Source organism: Globicephala melas, chromosome 5, assembly GCF_963455315.2.
Source record: "Globicephala melas chromosome 5, mGloMel1.2, whole genome shotgun sequence".
NCBI lineage: Eukaryota > Metazoa > Chordata > Mammalia > Artiodactyla > Delphinidae > Globicephala > Globicephala melas.
In genome coordinates this window covers 85,654,024-85,672,585 of record NC_083318.1, presented here as the reverse complement: position 1 = coordinate 85,672,585, position 18,562 = coordinate 85,654,024, and the positions used below count along the sequence as shown (strand labels likewise).

Sequence of the window (18,562 nt, the reverse complement as noted above, 5' to 3'; positions counted from 1 at the left end):
GCATGCCCTCTAACCTGGGTGTGCGATAGATTTCCCATTCCTCTCCTGCAGAAACACTTTAGTGCCTTGGGCAAGTCACAATTCACAGAGGAGCGTTTTCCTAACTGAGTCCCAGGAACACTGTGCTCCTCAAAATGTTAGGTATTTTGGAAATAAATGTTTCTGAGCTCAAATAAGTTTGGGAGACACTGCTATCTAGACAGGTCAGGCCGCTTAAGAAAGGAAGAAATTGGGGAATTGGGAATTCCCCAGGAGAATTGCGGAATGCACAGAAAATGAATGGCTTTTTTGTCATTTAGCAGCTGAAATTTAAATATGTTTTTCTCTAGGACTTCTTAGTTCTTTTTTTCCACCCTGACAAGTAACAGTAATATGTGTGACATACCCCCCTGGATCTAACCAGGCTTATAAGCAATTCCTAACGTACTCCTTGTAACTCCACTCAAAAAAAAAAAGGAAGAAAGAAAATACAAATGAGTGAGAGGAATGTTATGCTAGAATTATCTGCTCTAAATTGTGTAAGAAGTAAATCATTTCAAAACTCTAATGCTTTAACTATTATTTGTAACAAGTTGTTTGCTATTGTTGTTGTTATTAACAATAACACACCACTGTATTCCAATACCTAGATGAGAATTTCTTTCAAGGAAATGGCACTGAAACTTGAACTGAATGGGTTATTGAGTCCTTTTCTGTCTCTGTGAGTTCAAGTCCACCCTCACTGTCAATTACTCTTTGAAAGTTTGGTAATTTTGTTATTGCAGTAAGTTAAGAATCATTAAAAGATAAACAATTTTAACAGCTTTATTGAAATATAACTATGTATCATAAAGTTCACCTGTTTAAGTGTACAGTTCAGTGGTTTCTAGTATATTTACAGATTTGTACATCACCAAAACCTAATTTCAGAACATTTTCATCATCCCAATAGATACATTTAATTTTAAAAATTAATTTCAAATACACATTTTTAAAAGAGGATTTTGACAATAAACTATCACATGCTTATAGTGTCAAGAATATGTCTTTGTAATTTGCAAAAAGACAGCAAAATAATGTTGGTGCCGATAAAGGTTAAATACCATCTTTAGTTTAAAAAAAATTTTTTGAAGAAAATCTCTTTAGTTTTTGAAAAAACTAAACAAAAAAATTTAGTTTTTGAAAACTAAATCTATATAGGAAAAATATACTATTTGGAGGAAAACAGACAAGGAAGCAAATCTTCAACTAAATAGTTATTTCTTGCTCTGAAACTAGTCTGGGCTCAATGGTTCTGTCAATAGATAGCTACACTTTCTAGAATTCAGGTGGAAAACTAACATAGAAGAGCAGTGCCCTCTAGAACAGCGGTCCCCAACCTTTTTTGCACCAGGGACTGGTTTTGTGGAAGACAATTTTTCCTTGAACAGTGTGGAGGGGAGGGGAAGGTTCAGGTGGTAATGCGAGCAATGGGGAGCGGCAGATGAAGCTTCGTTTGCCCACTGCTCACCTCCTGCTGTGTGGCCCAGTTCCCAACAGGCCTCAGACCGGTAATGGTCCGCAATCGAGAGGTTGGGGACCCCTGTTCTAGAGTACATGCTAAGCTCTCCCTAACATTAATCAGCAAGGAGATAGGTAACCTCTGTCAGGATTTTCTCTATTACAGTTGTTGGTATTGAAACACCAGGTACACGTTTTTTGACAGTGGTAGAGTCAAGAAAGCGTTGCTCCCATGACTTTGTGGACTTGGTGATTCCTAGAGAAATATTCTTAAAATATCAGCATTGTCAAGTTCCAGAAGTATTTCAACTGTTCTGTAGTTTTCAGATCACCTACGCAGGTTCACCTTTGCAGACAGTGACACCGTGTACCATAGTGCCACTGTGCCTATTTGCACATGGAAAAGCCTCCATAATCTCAGTTACAGAATCAGAACCCACCTTTAGGCAGCTATACAGTTCCAGCAAAGTTGACCTTCCTTATAAAAGCAAGTGTGTATTAAGTTTAGCAGAGCAGTAACCAGAATATGCCTTTAAGTCTTTAACTGACTCTATGTCAGTTAGGAGTCTTCAAATATCCTCTACTAATAATTATGCAAGGCTAACCCTTTTATTGAATTTGGAGGTATATACTGAGTAAATGAAACCTGGCAAGCTTTACTGATCTATGTCCAGCAGCATTCCTCAAACCCTCCTCAGCAGTACATTCCATTCTCTAAACCAGACCATCTGCTTGAGGAAAATGAGCATGAGTGGGACAATTCAGATATACCATCTCCTGCCTTAGTCTAAAATAAGATAAATATCAAAGAAAGATCAGAAACAAGTATCTGGAAATGCTTACTTTAAAACAATGGGTGCAAGGCTGTATTAGGGCTGTGATTTGAAAAGGAAGGACTTTGATTTTCTTTGGATAAGTCTTCCACAGTCAAGAATCTCTTCCCCTGAAAAGGCCTATGAAATCAGCCTGACTCATGAACAAAGACTCTTGTTTTTGGATGTCACATTCCTTTACAGTCTTTTCAATACCAGAATTAATTCCTGCTTCTAGTAAATGCCTTTCTTGGAACAGTTCTTGAATATGTTGAATACAGAGAAACCAGAGTAATGGGACCAGTCTTCTTAAAATAAATACATTACTCATGAGGAGGAAGGAGGGAAGGAGGGAAGGAAGGGAAAATCCCCACCCTCCTGGAGCTTCTAAATCAATGAGGGGAGACAGATAACAAACTAAATAAGTAATATGGTATATCAGAAGGCTCTAAGTGCTCTGCAAAATAATAAGGCAGGAAAAGAGGGTAGAGAGTACTAGGGGAGGAGGAGCAATTTTAAGTAGGGAAGCCTCACAGAGAAGGTGTCAATTTAGCAAAGACTTGAAGGAGGGAAGGGAGGGAGGGAGCCCTGGGGAAACCTAAGAAAAGTGTTCCAAGGAGAGGGAACAGCAAGCACAAAATCCTTGAGACGGAGAGTGCCAGGATGTTTGGAGCACAACACGGAGGTAGAAAGAAGTAAGAGATAAGGTCAAAAATATAAAGAAACATGGAATCACATTAGAAATACATGGAAGTAGCATCACCATGCAGCACCAAGAAATTGAGACAAAATATTACAAGATAAATATCCAAGGTTATCTTGGATATCTGATAAACATTTCAGCATCAGCATTCTTAATCTTGAAGATATAAGAAAGTATTAAAATATACAAAAACAATATTGCCAACACAAGAAAAGCACATAGCATTCAGCATGAAGCCCTAATTGGGGTGATCAATGTGCCACCTTGGTGGTATAGCTTGTGCCAAGACCATTTTGTTTAATTAGATGCTCCAATTCCTTACTCTTTATGGGGTGAGGGGGCCAGCTCTGTACTACAAAAGGAACACACCAGCAAAATAGCAAATAAGAACAAAAGCTCAACCTATAGCTCTGAACTGGTTGGGAAAATCTATCTGCTATGAAACCTTTGACCTTGGTCTCATTATATCATGCCATAAGTACACAGAATAATCAGCTACTGAAGGACAATTCCGACTCCATTAAACCATCAATCAACTGTTTAAATAACCATACACCCAAGCACCCAGCATGAGTAGTCATTTATGTTGTTTCATTCATTTGACTATTCGTGCCTCTTTAAAGTGTAGACTAGCTAGGACTTCCCTGTCAGTCCAGTGGTTAAGACTCCATGATTCCATTGCAGGGGGTGTGGGTTCGATACTTGGTTGGGGAACTAAGATCCCATATGCCATGCGGCACAGCCAAAAAAAAAAAATCTAAATAAATAAAGTGTAGGCTAGTTAAAGAAGTACAGACAAAATTTTGTATTTCTTTCTTTTCTATTTGTAAGCCACAATAAAAGTTCATTTTCACTGGGTCATGGTTCATTGCATTTTTAGTCTCATATGTAAAAATTATTTCACTTCGGACAATGGTGTAATTATATGTGTTTAGTAGATATTAATGATGGCCGCCTAAATTATATACACATACTGATTTTCATAACGCCAAGTGCTTTCACTTATTAATGGATACCTAAGGCTGTAGTAATGGGAAGTTCTTTATGAAATCAAATTCATGTGTTTCTGCATATCTGCCTAGACATTTACATTGTATTTTTTTAATCCAAATTTAGTGAAATGAGTTGGTTTCACACTCTCTTTTTCAGAGCTTTAAATTACTCTCTCTCAGATAATGGCTTCAGAAAGGATACCTCCAGTCCCAAGATCTTTTCTTAGGTTAGACGTACCTTTCCAGCTAACTGCTGGGAAATATCATACAAGTACTGCTAGTTACTAAAATTAAATATTATTAAAATACCTGAAAAAACTCAAATTATCTATTCATATAACTAGTATAACTAATTCCTAAATTACTCAGGCTGAGCCTTCAGCCTCATCTTGCTCCTCTTGCCTCTGGCACTGAATTCTCTATCAGGGACTGATCCTAGTTTTCCATCTTCCATATTTCCCTCCATCCCTCCCTTTCCATCCTACAGTCTCTGCAAGGCCCTAGGCCCATCCTATCCCGTTCACGGACTAATGAGTTAGTCTCCCCAGTAAGACCTCCTGCCTCCCAACTCCCTCCCATTGTGGCCCAATCAGGCCACCAGATTAGCCTTTCTACAACACTACTGTTTTTCTGTAACTACTCATTTCAAAAACCTCAGTGATGTCCTAAAGCAAGCAAAGACTCCAAATCCATCACACTTAGTGTCTTCTATAATCTTGACTGACTTAGTTTTCCAGATTATTTTTCCATTTACTAATCTATAAGCACAATACAGGGCCAATTACTATTTCCCAAGCACACTTTGCACTTTCTCTTTTGTTCTTGTTTCTTCATCTACTCAGAAGTCCTGCCCATCTTGCAAAGTATAGCTCACATGCCACATCTTCCATGAAGACTGGAATCAATTTATATTCCCTTTAACCAAAAGTTACTTCTCTGACCTCTCAATTTCTATAGCATTTGGAGTGCTATGTGCCACTTTTTACCTATCACTCTAAAGTTATTTAAGGAATTTTATTTATTTTTACATGTCTGGCAAAAGTACAGGCATGTAAAACCAATAAATCTTTCTGAATAAAGGAATAAGAAGAGTAGAAATATATAAGAAGAGTAGAAAACTAATATTAAATTTCTTCTACTACAAAAAGGACTTCAGTAGAGGCAGCTGTGGACATGTTCCTTTCCTTTGGTCTAAGGTATATATATGATAACACCCAGGTGTCAGTTGGAGGAAATTGGAGCTCATGAAAAACATTACAACTAAAGATATAAATTAGAAGTCATCTCTGAAAAAGAATGTGTATAAAGTAAGCTTGAAAAAAGTGGAGATAGAGTAGAATAGGTAAATAGGTAAAACTGAATATTTTAAATGAAATATATTTTCTTCTCTTGATAGTATAAATTAAATATGAACAGAGGGTAATAAGTAAGATTAAATTGATTAATGAAAACAATTTCTTCTTACTCCAAAGGTGCCTTGTGCTTCTTTAGCACTTTATAGTTTATATAGCATGCATATTATCTGCTTTAATTCTCACAAAATACTGTGCGGTGGGTATTGTTATCACCATGGTACAACTGGGGCAACTGAAACTCCACCATGTTAGAAGGACTCATTCAAGATCACTCAACAGTTACTGGAATAACAATCTTCTGTTCTTGAGATCTTTCTAGTATACTTCAGTTGTCCCTATAATAATGCCTTATATTCTGAAAAACTTTTTCAGAATTTTACAAATAATTGTCACATACATTTTATTTTGTTCTCTTTGGTTAGGGAAGGTATTGTTTTATCAATTTTTAAAATAAGACAGCTGGAGTTTGAAAAAATTATGATTTACATGAGACCTTATAGCTTAGATTTGACAGAGAGAGAACCTGAATCCACACCTCCTAACTCCAGTTCTCTTTCTACATCTCCTTATAAGTCTTTTACAATGCAGGAATTAAACACTATGCTCAGAAGTTTAAACTCAATGAAAGGAATCTTTTATATCTCAGGTCTTTCATTTCAAAAACATGACTGATATTAGAATGAAGGAAATCTCAAAAAGAAATAATTTTTAATTTCCTTACTTATTGCAGAAATGTAAAGTGAACATTATTAACAAAGAATGTATTACAAAACTGGAACTATTTTTCAATGTAGCTGGGTCCAAGTAAATTAAAACTTGATATACTATGCTGAAGTATAATCTATAATTTTTCCCTTCTCCAATAATTGTTTAATGCAGCCCAAGATCTATCCTCAAACAGAACTCAGTGAATCTTTTTAATCAAGTAACAATTGCTGTAAAACATCTTAAAATACATTTCAATTATATAATAATAATAAACTGGAGAAAGAATGTCCATGGGAGTTCTGGGCTTTTGAACACGAGCTGGCCATTTTCCTTGCTTGGCCCTGAAATAAACCTTTTTCTGCTCCAAAAAAAAAGAATGTCCATGAACTTCCAGTATATGAAAAATTGACTCCTTCAAGTTTAGAACCAATTAGACAAAGTATGAATAGAGTACCATAGGGAAGGAATTAATTTTTCCCCCAGCAATAAGGATGGATTTGTCTTATTATGGCCACACTCTCTCATGGAGTTGAATCTGTGGCCTGGATCTGTTAAAAAGAGCCTGAGTTCCAGGATACAGCCTGAGTCCTAAGAAAGAAAGAACTTAACTAGCCTGTGAAGCTACTGAGCCCACACTCTTGGCTTCATTGGCAGCAGGTTCTCCTGAACCATCATCAACTCCCCAACTCAACTACTACATACATGCAAACATAGGCACATGCTTACATAATACCTATTAGTCATTTGTCCATATCAATTTGCAAACTTTATGAGAAAAAAATGAATCCTAGATTGGCTTTTCCCACTAGCAGCAGATTTCAAAGCTTTGACACATCATTTCAGGTCTGTTGTACACACGTGTGCAGTTTGTGCAATGCACAGAAATGCTGGTTCAGGGAGAGACTGGAAGCCTAGATGGTGCCTATGCTCCCTGACAAGCTGTCTACCCCAGAGTAGAGCTGCATGCAGACCAAGAAACACCACTGTCTCTGTTTCCCAGAGAAGTTGTCTTTTCCTAACTCTCAAAAAATCATTGTATAGGCTTGCTCAGGTCCCTTACCACTTGCCCAGTCTCTGTATCCTCAACTGGTATAAAGTGCTGTATATCCTCAAGGAATATAAACTTATTTAAATGTTACCCAAGATAAAGTTAAGTTGGAAGGTAAACCATTGAATTAAAAGAAAGTAATGTAGTGCATTCCAAAGGTACATGCACATAAAATGTTGTGGATTTGTGATTCAAGGATAGGAACCTTATCTTCCATATGAACCCAGAGTTTTCAGAATGCATCATGTTTTAATAAAACAAACATATTCGAGAAGTCTTAAAACTATGGCACTTACTCTACCATCATCCAGTTGTGCAATCCTGAATAATACAATCATCCAGTTGTGCAATCCTGAATAATCCTGTCTCTCTTTTCTTTCGGAGCACACCTAAGGTTATCAAGAACAACCAAAAAAAAAAAGTTAATAAATAAATAAATAAAAGTGTTGGACTAGATCAGTGATTTGCTGGAAATAGGAAGGTGTCTTTTTCCCACAACTCAAAATTAAACAGAGAAGCTACTCCGTTTTCATCTGTTTTAATCATTAAGCTTCCAAGCCTTTCAAGACCTTGTCTGAACAAAGTATTTCTCAACTTAAAAAATTAAATCATTCAATTAGATAGTCTCTATTGCCTGCCTCATGACCCCATCCAAAGTTAATGAAAGGGACTAAAATAGAGTAAGTTCCTCTACTTTGGAACCATTTCTCATATTCTTCTTAACTCCAACATAAAATGTAAATACACACACTCAAATATATGTGTTTGCATATCCTGTAATACAAGGGCTATAGAAATATTTTTGAACTTTCCATTTCTTAGTATCAACAATAAGGTAGTAAGTGTGACAGAAATTAATAACAACAACGTGATGATTAACAGAAAACTTCCTCCCATCTGAAGTGGCTATTTGTAGTTTGAGCTTGTCAGACCTGTATTTGCATTCCAGCTCTCTTACTAGCTGAGTAAGCTTCTGTTTCTTACCTGTAAATAAGGGTTTTTAATAGGGATTAAATTAAATGAGGTAGAAAAGTTCAGCCGGTACATGGTATGCACTCAATAGATGGCAGAGATTATTCTCTGATCTATATTTTTGTCACTATTTAAAATAAGAATGCACAGCATACAATCTTACATAAAGTCCCTCCAAACTATAGTAAAATTATTTTTTAAAACCCCCTTTGCAGAGTCATTCATAAATTTTTCCATAGCAATGCCTGATGTGGACTCTGTAATGGGTATTATGTAGGAATGGGGCATATCCTGGCAGACAAGATGCATCGCTACCTTTCATGAGTTACAGCCTAGACTATGGATGCACATGAGGGGATAAGGGACTGCAACAGAGAAATTCATTGAGCATTATGAGATCAGATGAGGAGAAAAAGGTATCTACCTGGAGGGAAATGAAAGACGTTTAAATTATTTTAAGGATAAAATGAGAATTAACCAGGTATGACATTTTCCACGCAAAAGACATCACATACAGAAGGGGCTGTGACATTTGATCTGGCTGGGGTCAAGTGGGCAGGTGAGGATGCGGCAGACGATGAAGCTGCAGGGGTGATATGATTGGCCTTAAATGCCATGGAAGATTTGAATGCCATCTGAGGATTTTCATGAGCTATAGAAAAATTTCAAATGAGGTATTATTGGAAGGGGAGGGTGTCAGACCCTAAGATCTACATTTTTTAAATCCTTTGAAGGATTTTAAAGTGTTGACTGGAAAGAGGCAAAAATCTTGAATTCATTGGAAAGAGGCAAAAATTTTGAATTCGATCTGGATTTCTCTTTTTCCCACATCTCATAAGTGAATCATCAGCAAATCCTCTAGGGTCTAAATTCGAAATATATCCACACTCTGACTACTTCTTACCACCTCCACTGCTACCACCCTTGTCTAAACTACCATCGTCTCTCACTTCGATTATTTAATGACCTCCTAAGTGGTCTCCCACACCATCCAGGCCCACTATTCCCCGCAAAGTACCCAGAGTGATCCTATTGAAGAAATAGATCTGAGGTCAGTCTTTGCTCAAAACCCTCAAAGACTTTGTCTCACTGAGAATAAAGACCAAAGTCCTTACCTTCAAAGCCTTAAGTGATCTTCCCCAAACCACTGACTCCCTGATCATTATCTTTCTGACCTTATTTTCCTCCAGTATCCACCACCCCTAACTTTCTCACTCCACTCCAGTTCAGCTGTCTCTCTTGCTGGTCCTCAAATTTACCATGTGAGCTCCTTGCTCAGGGCCTTCAAACTGCTGTTTATCTGCCTAGATAATTCTCCCCCTGGTATATTCATGGCTTGCTCACTCACCTCCTTCTGATCTTTACTCAAATGTAAACTCCTCAGCAAAGGCTTTCCTGGCCACTCTATCTAAATTTTCAGCACCCCGTACTTATACTCCTTCCTATTTTTTCTTTTCTTTTCTTTATTTATCTTACTCATTTCTCTCCCCCCATTATTAGGAGTGCTATGATTCTTTTCATTGTATTCCCAGAAATTAAATTTTTCCTAGAACATTGCAGGCACTCACCAAATGTCTCTTGATAATGGAAGAAGGGAGAACATTTAAGAGGTATTTCACATAATACAAAATAATAGCAGCCAGAATTAAGAAAGAGATAGAGGTGATGGACAGAAAGATTTAGGCAGTAGGTGTAAGCACCAATGACCTCTCAAATGTGGGAACTTACCAAGAGGGAGCAGGTACAGCTAATTCCTGGATCTTTAACGGTACCAGATAGATGGTAGTGACATTCACCAATATTAGAAATAGTGGGACATGAGTGGAGGCTGGAGAAAAAGCAAGTTCAGTTTTGAACTGAACTGTTATATTTAAGGAGGTTCTAAAACATCCATAAGATGTCCAATGCATAATTGAAAATAATGATGTAGAGCTCAAAGACAGAAGTCTGGGCTGAAGATCTATCTTAGAAAATATTACCTTATTATATGTTTGCTGAAACCAGGGCATAGGATGGGATCATTGAGGAAGAATACACATCAGGAGAAAACAACCGTGGACCAAATCTCTGTTACTATCATACCTGAAATCTTATTTAAATGGACACAAAATTGTCTAAAAGTCCTCTACGGACATACTGTGTATATCTGAATTTGCAATTACCCTGTCGCTGTTTTCCTCTATTCTTACAAATAATGAAAAGTTATTGCCAAGTGACTCTATTAATCCACAACCATATATTGCTTCTAACTATGTGTCAATGGCAGAAGTTAACTAGTATTCCTACATAAATCTGATATATTAATGTAAGGTGTAATTTCAAATTAAAATTAAATCAACAATTATTTTATTACACATTTACTATGTGTAAGAACAAAATCCTAGCACTCAATTTAATAAGCACTCAATAGATGTTGATTCCCTTTGCTTCCTCCAAGTGATGTCACAAGAGATAGGAGTCCCCAAATTTTTTCCATCTCTATAGTGTGAGGGAGGAAGTCTACATCAGAGGAAGCCCATGTTCTTTTATTCTAACCACCCTGGTTTCCATTTCCAGCTCTGTCATTCCTGAGTTATTTACTTTCTGAACCTCAGTTTTCCTATATTCCAAATAGGGATCATAATACCCATCTTACAAGACTAATATGAAGATAGGCAATAAGCATGTATAAAGTCTGACACTTAGGTTCTCATAATAAGAGCACAGAATAAGTTTTCTAAATTCATGTAATTTTCCAAGTCAATGAGAGAGAGAAAGAAGGAGGTGGAAGCTGGTTAAATATTTCACAACTGCATATTTGTTTTGCTGTTTAAACACAACCACTAAAAATTTTACTAATCAGGATCATGCTTTAAAAGCAAAGTATTTGCTTGAAGATTTCCACTGAATATGAGTCAAAATTCAGACAGTGTTAGCAAATATATTTTCTCTAATAGTTTGCAGAGCAAATATTGTACACAATTCAGTGTGTGTTGGCATAAGCTTTATAATCAGCCACATACAGAGGTTCAATGACAAGCTGCACTGCTAACAAGAGAGCAGATATTTCTTCAGCAGTTTCTACAAGGTGGAACAACCTATTCTTATGTAATTAATAATGGCTTGTGAGATTAAGGTAATTTGAGCTCCACACCCTTTGTTTATTGAGTCACATGTCTCATGGTGCTTTTTAGCCATTGGGTTTAATATGTTTTCCATGAACTGAAGCAAGGTTGGTTCTAAAGCCATTCCCATGGGAGGCTCATCCAAGCTAAAGCATATGCTGACTCTAGCCTATGGTTTTTGCTTTTTGGTATTTTGGCTTCCAATTTAAGCCTTGTTTTTTAGTAACTTCTCATTCTACACTCGTAAATCTTGATACTTCTATTCACCTCTGGAAATACAGTCAGTCCCTTGTTTGGGGTTTTTTTTTTAAACATCTTTATTGGAGTATAATTGCTTTATAATGGTGTGTTAGTTTCTGCTTTATAACAAAGTGAATCAGCTATACATATACATATATCCCCATATCTCCTTCCTCTTGGGTCTCCCTCTCACCCTCCCTCTCCCATCCCTCTAGGTGGTCACAAAGCACTGAGCTGATCTCCCTGTGCTATGCAGCTGCTTGCCACTAGCTATCTATTTTACATTTGGTAGTATATATTAGTCCATGCCACTCTTTCACTTCATCCCAACCTACCCTTCCCCCCACCCCATGTCCTCAAGTCCATTCTCTACATCTGCGTCCTTATTCCTGTACTGCCCCTAGGTTCTTCAGACCACTTTATTTTTATTTTTTTTTTAGATTCCATATATATGTGTTAGCATACGGTATTTGTTTTTCTCTTTCTGACTTACTTCACTCTGTCACCTTATTTTTGATAAAGGAGGCAAGAATATACAATGAAGAAAAGAAAGCCTCTTCAATAAGTGGTGCTGGGAAAACTGGACAGCTACATGTAAAAGAATGAAATTAGAACACTCCCTAACACCATACACAAAAGTAAACTCAAAATGGATTAAAGACCTAAATGTAAGACCAGACACTATAAAACTCTTAGAGGAAAACATAGACGAACACTCTGACATAAATCACAGCAAGATCCTTTTTGAACCACCTCCTAGAGAAATGGAAATAAAAACAAAAATAAACAAATGGGACCTAATTAAACTTAAAAGCTTTTGCACAGCAACGGAAAACATAAACAAGACAAAAAGACAACCCTCAGAATGGGAGAAAATATTTGCAAATGAAGCAACTGACAAAGGATTAATGTCCAAAATTTACAAGCAGCTCATGCAGCTCAATATCAAAAAAACAAACAACCCAATCTAGAAATGGGCAGAAAATCTAAATAGACATTTCTCCAAAGAAGATATATAGATAGTCAACAAACACATGAAAGAATGCTCAGTATGACTAATCATTAGAGAAATGAAAATCAAAACTACAATGAGGTATCACCTCACACCGGTCAGAATGGCAACAAATCTACAAACAGTAAATGCTGGAGAGAGTGTGGAGAAAAGGGAACCCTCTTGCACTGTTGGTAGGAATGTAAATTGATACAGTCCCTTGTTGTTGAGGTAGGGGGTCAATCAGTATAAAACTTATTTGGGTTGGCTTGCTTCCAGCTCTTCTTTTGACTCTCCCCTGCTGAGTACCCACTGATATTTACTGAACTTACAAATGCCAAACACTGTGCAACTGTCACCACATGTCATTGGCACAACAAACCCAGTAGGAAACAGAAGAGTAAACTGAGGCTCAGAAAGTCAGCAAATGTCAATGGGCCAATTTTATCCTACTAGAAAATTACTACAGTTAGTCATTCCCAAATGTTGGACTCTGGACCAGTGTCGCTGAAAGTCAGTTTTGATTAGCATAGCAAAATGAACAAATAAGAGCAATGTAGTAAAAAGACATCATTAAGCTAGAGCTAAATTATTCATCTAATTTGTTATTATGAGATTATGTCCTTCCTACTTTTATCAATTTAAATGCCCTTTTACTAAAAAATAATATTTGAGTGTGGTCAATTTTTGTAATGTTTAATGTGTTTATTTAACAAAATTGAAAGTTGGCAAGTCTATGTCCACCTCCAATAATCTTCTGAAATGATACTGGTCCCATAGCCATAGCATACAATGTGCAGGTGGTACAATGTAAAATACCAGGATATGCCCTTTCATCAGTATGTGAGTTGGGTAGAGCCCAAACAATATCAGGCAACCCTGCTGTGAAAACTAAAGTCTGGGAATCACTGACTCTCAGAGCATTCCATTCCCACTTATACCAGAATGTTAGCAAAACAAATAGAAAAAATGGAAATCTGACTATATTCTAGATAAATGTAAGTGCTTTTCAGTTCTGTTAAGGCTTTTAAATCTAAAACACACCCAGGAGTTAACACATACAACAAATGTTTATAAATATCATAAATCTATGGACCACCTATATATGCCAGGTACCCTACAAACTATCAGAAACATATGCATGAATACCATCTTTATCCTCAAGGTTCTCACAGTCTAGTGGATAACCTACTTAATAGAAATATATACTTTATACACTTAATATAACCTCACTGATTTTCAAATTAGCCTTGCGAGGCAAGTATTATTTCCATTTTTTCAGATGAAGAAAATCTCAGATAAATGACAATATGATCTCCAAGCAAACAAGGGATAAAACAGGAATTCACATTAAGCTCTTCTGGTGACCTCCCCAGTGTGAGTGTGTGTGTGGTAGGGAGAGAGGCCATGAGGAAGTACTTGGATTATATGCGTAATATAATACCAGATACTGTTAGTACAAATCTACTGACTTACACTGCTGTTGATGATTTCATGGGTGAAAAAAATTATGCAAATCCTCTGCTGCTGGTATAGTTCTAATTAATTACAGGTGCTTATTACTCTCCTGGATCTCAGCTCTCAGCCTCTAGACATATCCCCATTTTAATAACCCGGAGAATATTACAGTGAGAAATGCTACTGTCTGACTCCCTCCACCCCTCTCCCCACCCAAAATGATCTCTCTTCAGCACATCCCTGAGGATGGTGCCCAGGTAAGGGAGCTTACTACAGTAGTGTCCAACATAGGGTCTTAGAAGGAGTTGTAGTAAAACAGAAATAGTTGTTATTCTTGAGAACCTCATCAACTGGCAGAAGAAGGAAAAGCAATTGCAAACCTGAGGTCAGATTTCCTTATTTGTCTATCAAACTATCTAAATGTCAACATTTTAGTGCTGAAAAAAAAATTGAAAGAAAAACCATTAAGGAGAGTGTTGAAGGAGAGTGTTGTTCAGTTAGATTTCATTTCCAGAACTATATTCCTATCAAGAAACAATCGGTTTTCTATAATAGAGCCATGTGCAAGCTAAGAGACTTCAGAAGGCAGAAAATGATCATGAGAGCTGAAATGATTGCTTCTCTGAGTGAAATGAGTGGTCTTTGATCTTTTCTCTTGTTCTAAGGCCGTCAGGGATGCCATCGGCCTCAAGATCTGTGAATCCATCCATAGTATGTTTTGTTGTCATCGCAGTTGTGGCGATCCTGGCAGTGACCACAGGTTTACTTGTCTACTTTTTAGCTTTTGGTAAGTACCAGAAGATTGGATATACCACTCTTCAGATGAATTAACTAAATATACTTTCAGATTAAAAGTTTGGCATTCTCACTTTTATTGCCACTTCTATTTCTTAATACAACATAATTATATATTTATTCATATACCCCTGAATATATGTTCATGTCTATATTTTCTCTAATTCAGTATTTTTTCTCTTCTTTTTCTTTTGGCCTTTTTTAGTATACTAAACAACATTAAACCCAGACAAGAATTATTCTAGCCAAGGGAAAAAACTCAATATTTTTCTGATGCTAGAGTTCACTTGTTTTGTTCTTTCATTAATACCATGATTTCCTTCTTCATTTAAAATTTGCAAAGGACCTTAAGTTTCAACATCTAAAAGTTGGATGTATCTAAATATTTGTTAATTCACGACCTGTCTCCCGAAAATAATCTTAGGAGCAGAACAATTATGATAGGAGATGAATTTGAAGTTAAGAAGTAGAAAGAGGTTTAAAAACAAACTTTAAAAAGGATTCTGTTCCTTTTTTTCCTCTTAGTTTCTTTAATTTTTCATTACATCATAAAAGTAGGAAACAAAGAAATAATATAAAGAATGCATATACCCTGCTCATTCACAAACAACTTAATATCTCAGTGAATATTCTTTCAGATGTTTTAATGTAGATAAAATGTGTCAAATTTCACTAGATAATATATGTTATAATCTGTTTCCTTCACCTGAAAAAACACTTCGAGTTTTTTTTTTTAATTTTGCTATAATCCTGTTAAATTATTTAAATCATTGGGGCAGGGTGGGGCAGAGTGTGAAGGCATATGGGTATGTATGACTGTGGAGACTGAGTAAGAACAAACTTATTTATTCTAGTAACTAGGAATAATCTTTTCAGTCAATCTAGTTATAAAGTTGTGGCTAAATTTTGCTTTTGACTACATTTTGCTATCAAATTACCTAGAGACAAATATGTCCAAGGTGAATTATGGAAGAGTGAAAAATAAACATCAAGTTTCAGATTAAACTAATGAATTTTCGCTCTTAACAGCACTGTATTGTCACACTTAAACACAAAGGGTGAAGCCTTAAATAAGTCCTCTTCAAAGTGTATACCAGCGACCACTTATGGCCCTAGAAAGACTTGTCCTTCTGTCACAAAGGACCACACAACCCTATCTCCATGATCTCAAATGCTTTCCCTGATTGAGATATTTCTCTGCATAAATTATGTATGTGAATGATCAAATGGAAGCATGGAATTTTTTCCTGAGACAGGTTAGGTTATGTCCATGTTCATAATGTTTCTAAGGTAAGGACAAGTATGTTTTAGGAATTTTTATTTCCTTCACATAGCTTAATATATCCATTGGAAGACCCTTTGTGATGGAAATAGTTCACATTGAACAACCAGATTAGCTTTCTTGTCGGAAGTTATTTTCTAGCTTAATCCAGAGAACCAATAAGTCACTAATTCCTCTAAAAAGAATAGTATTTGAAATAATTTTTAAAACTATTCAGAATTACTTTATTCCTTAATTATAAATGAATAATAGTGTATTATAGACATTAATATTTCCTGAATGAATAAATCTGTAATCACAAATCTCCCTAAAATATAGTAAGAATGAAAATTATGATACTGAACAATTTAATTTCTCAAATAATGCTGCTCTGATTTTCATGCATTTTTAACACTTCCAGCATTGCCAATCTTTTTAAAAACTGAAAGAAAAATAATTTTATTATAGTTACATTATATTAAGTTTAGAGTTTTCTTTCAAGGGAATCAAATATTTTTTAATTGTATAACATAGCCTCCCATAATCCTGTATAAAATACAGATTAAAGTACTTAGTAATGTGAGATTGATCCTGCCTTTTCTTTGTTTTACAGGGCAAAAAGAGTACTTTTACAGTAGCAGCTTACAAATACTAAATGTTCAATATACTGATGAGCTAAGTTCACCAATTACACAGAAATATAGATCTTTGAGTGAAAAAATTGAGTCTGCGGTAAGTTAATATTTGCATTTCCTCTTTATTATATCATAAAACAATTATGATAATAAACCTAATATTTTGTGATATATTTGCAACTCCTAGATGCTCTGCATATTCTCCTCCCCAAATGGTTAAAGATATGTTTCATTGTGCTTTTTCCAAGTCAATTTGTACACTTTGTACAATTTGTACACTTGTTCTTATTCATATTTTCTTACATCATGAGTGAAAAGTTTTAGGTCATGAGTAAACATTTTTTATGATTATGACTTCAAAGATTGGAAGTCTATTGTTTATGCAATTTGAGCATTTTTCCTACCCTTGAGATTGTCTTTTTAAATCCTTTTCATTTTGCCTTCTTTCCTTTTTTCTTATCCAACTAAACATACGGGTAGTAGGTGTTAAAATACATATTAACATAGTTTGGAGAATGTCATACTTTGGTTCAATGATTGACATAGAAAATATACAAAGAAAGCCTGGGCTCTCACTTGAAAAGGCCCCCAGGCTGCTTACCAGGAAACCTCACAAGCAGACCCTTAGCACTGGTTTATCATCACAGACCAGGGTTTGGCCTTCAGCCCTGCAGAGTCAGAGCTGAACAATCTCAGGGTTGCTCACTTACTTAACGTTTTCTAAGATTCCTAAGGTTATAAATTAATCCAATGGTTCTAAAACTTTGGCAAAATCACCTGGAAGGCTTATTAAAAATAGAGTTCTAGGCCCCAGTGTCAGAGTTTCTGATTCAGTAGTTAGAATTTGCATTTCTAACAAGTTCCCAGGTGATGCTGATGCTATGGTCCAGGGACCACACTTTGGGAACCACTGAGTTAATCTATAATGAGAATTATCATGGCTGGGGGACTGAATCATCTACTTGTCTAACACCCTTTTCCCCTAGGGGCAAACTACACTGGGAGCCAAGTATTGAGAAAAGTGCTTGGTGAGCATTAAATTAGAGCAAGGGAAGTCAGTATATAATTTAAATGTTTAATCAGAATAAGCAGCTGAGTCAGAATAATCTGGGAACAGAATCTAGGCCAGGAGGCAGTGGTAGGGTTAATATTGGGGAACATCAGTTTATTATGCCAGAAGTGGGAGCCTCCTGTTCCTTCAATAAACTTTTTTTAAACATCAATCCTGTCTAATGCTGTGGACATACAAAAAGTGGAGTAGATATTGGATCTGTCCTCATGGAGGTTAGTCTAACATGGGAGATTAAACAAGCTTACAAATATTTATAATATAAGGTATGCAGTGAGTATGTGACATGAGAGCAACGCAGATGTAAGTTTGTGGTAAGAGGATAAATGATATCCAATTATGGAGATCAGAGACAGCGTCTTATAAAAGATGACTCTTTTCAGGTTAGCTTTAGAATGAGCAGGGCACACCACAGCTAAAATATGAGCCAAGGCAGAGAGGAGAATGTGCTTAGCTAAAATGTTTGGGTTTTATCTTGTAGAGAGAAAGTCTTGAGCTAGAGGCAGAATGATGCAAACAGGATCTGATAGATTCATGTTCCGAATATAAAAATTATACTATAAAGAGAAGAGCCTGCACACAGTAACGCTAGTTAGAAGCTCATTACCGTGGTCCAGAAGAAAGACAAGGGGTTAAAACTTGAATTAGGGCATATTCCAGAAAATGTGGAAATGCACATAAAACTTCCATTTTAGGCTTACCAAAGCAATCCACCTCCCCAACTTCCTACTTTCTCTTCCCAACCTGCTCTTAAAAAATCAATAGGAATATTTAGTTATATCATTTGCATCATGAGAGCCCATTGTTTAGACTTCAAACCAAGAGACATTCTTTTTTTTTTTTAGTATTTAAAGAATATCCTTAAATTTATTCACATTTATTTAAAAATGCCAGTTTTTAAAAACTTTGGTACTTTGTCATTAGTAATGAATTACTTCAC

General features: G+C 36.1%; 1 protein-coding gene across 1 annotated transcript in view; it reads left to right on the top strand.

Annotated features, from left to right (window-relative positions):
- Positions 1–14,080: 14,080 nt before the first annotated feature.
- Positions 14,081–18,562, top strand: part of TMPRSS11D (transmembrane serine protease 11D) — a 47,941-nt gene continuing 43,459 nt past the window's right edge. The window contains exons 1-3 of the mRNA XM_060298697.1: positions 14,081–14,119; positions 14,499–14,649; positions 16,532–16,650. Coding sequence (XP_060154680.1) covers positions 14,081–14,119; positions 14,499–14,649; positions 16,532–16,650 — 309 coding nt within the window. The remainder of the gene's footprint in view (positions 14,120–14,498; positions 14,650–16,531; positions 16,651–18,562) is intronic.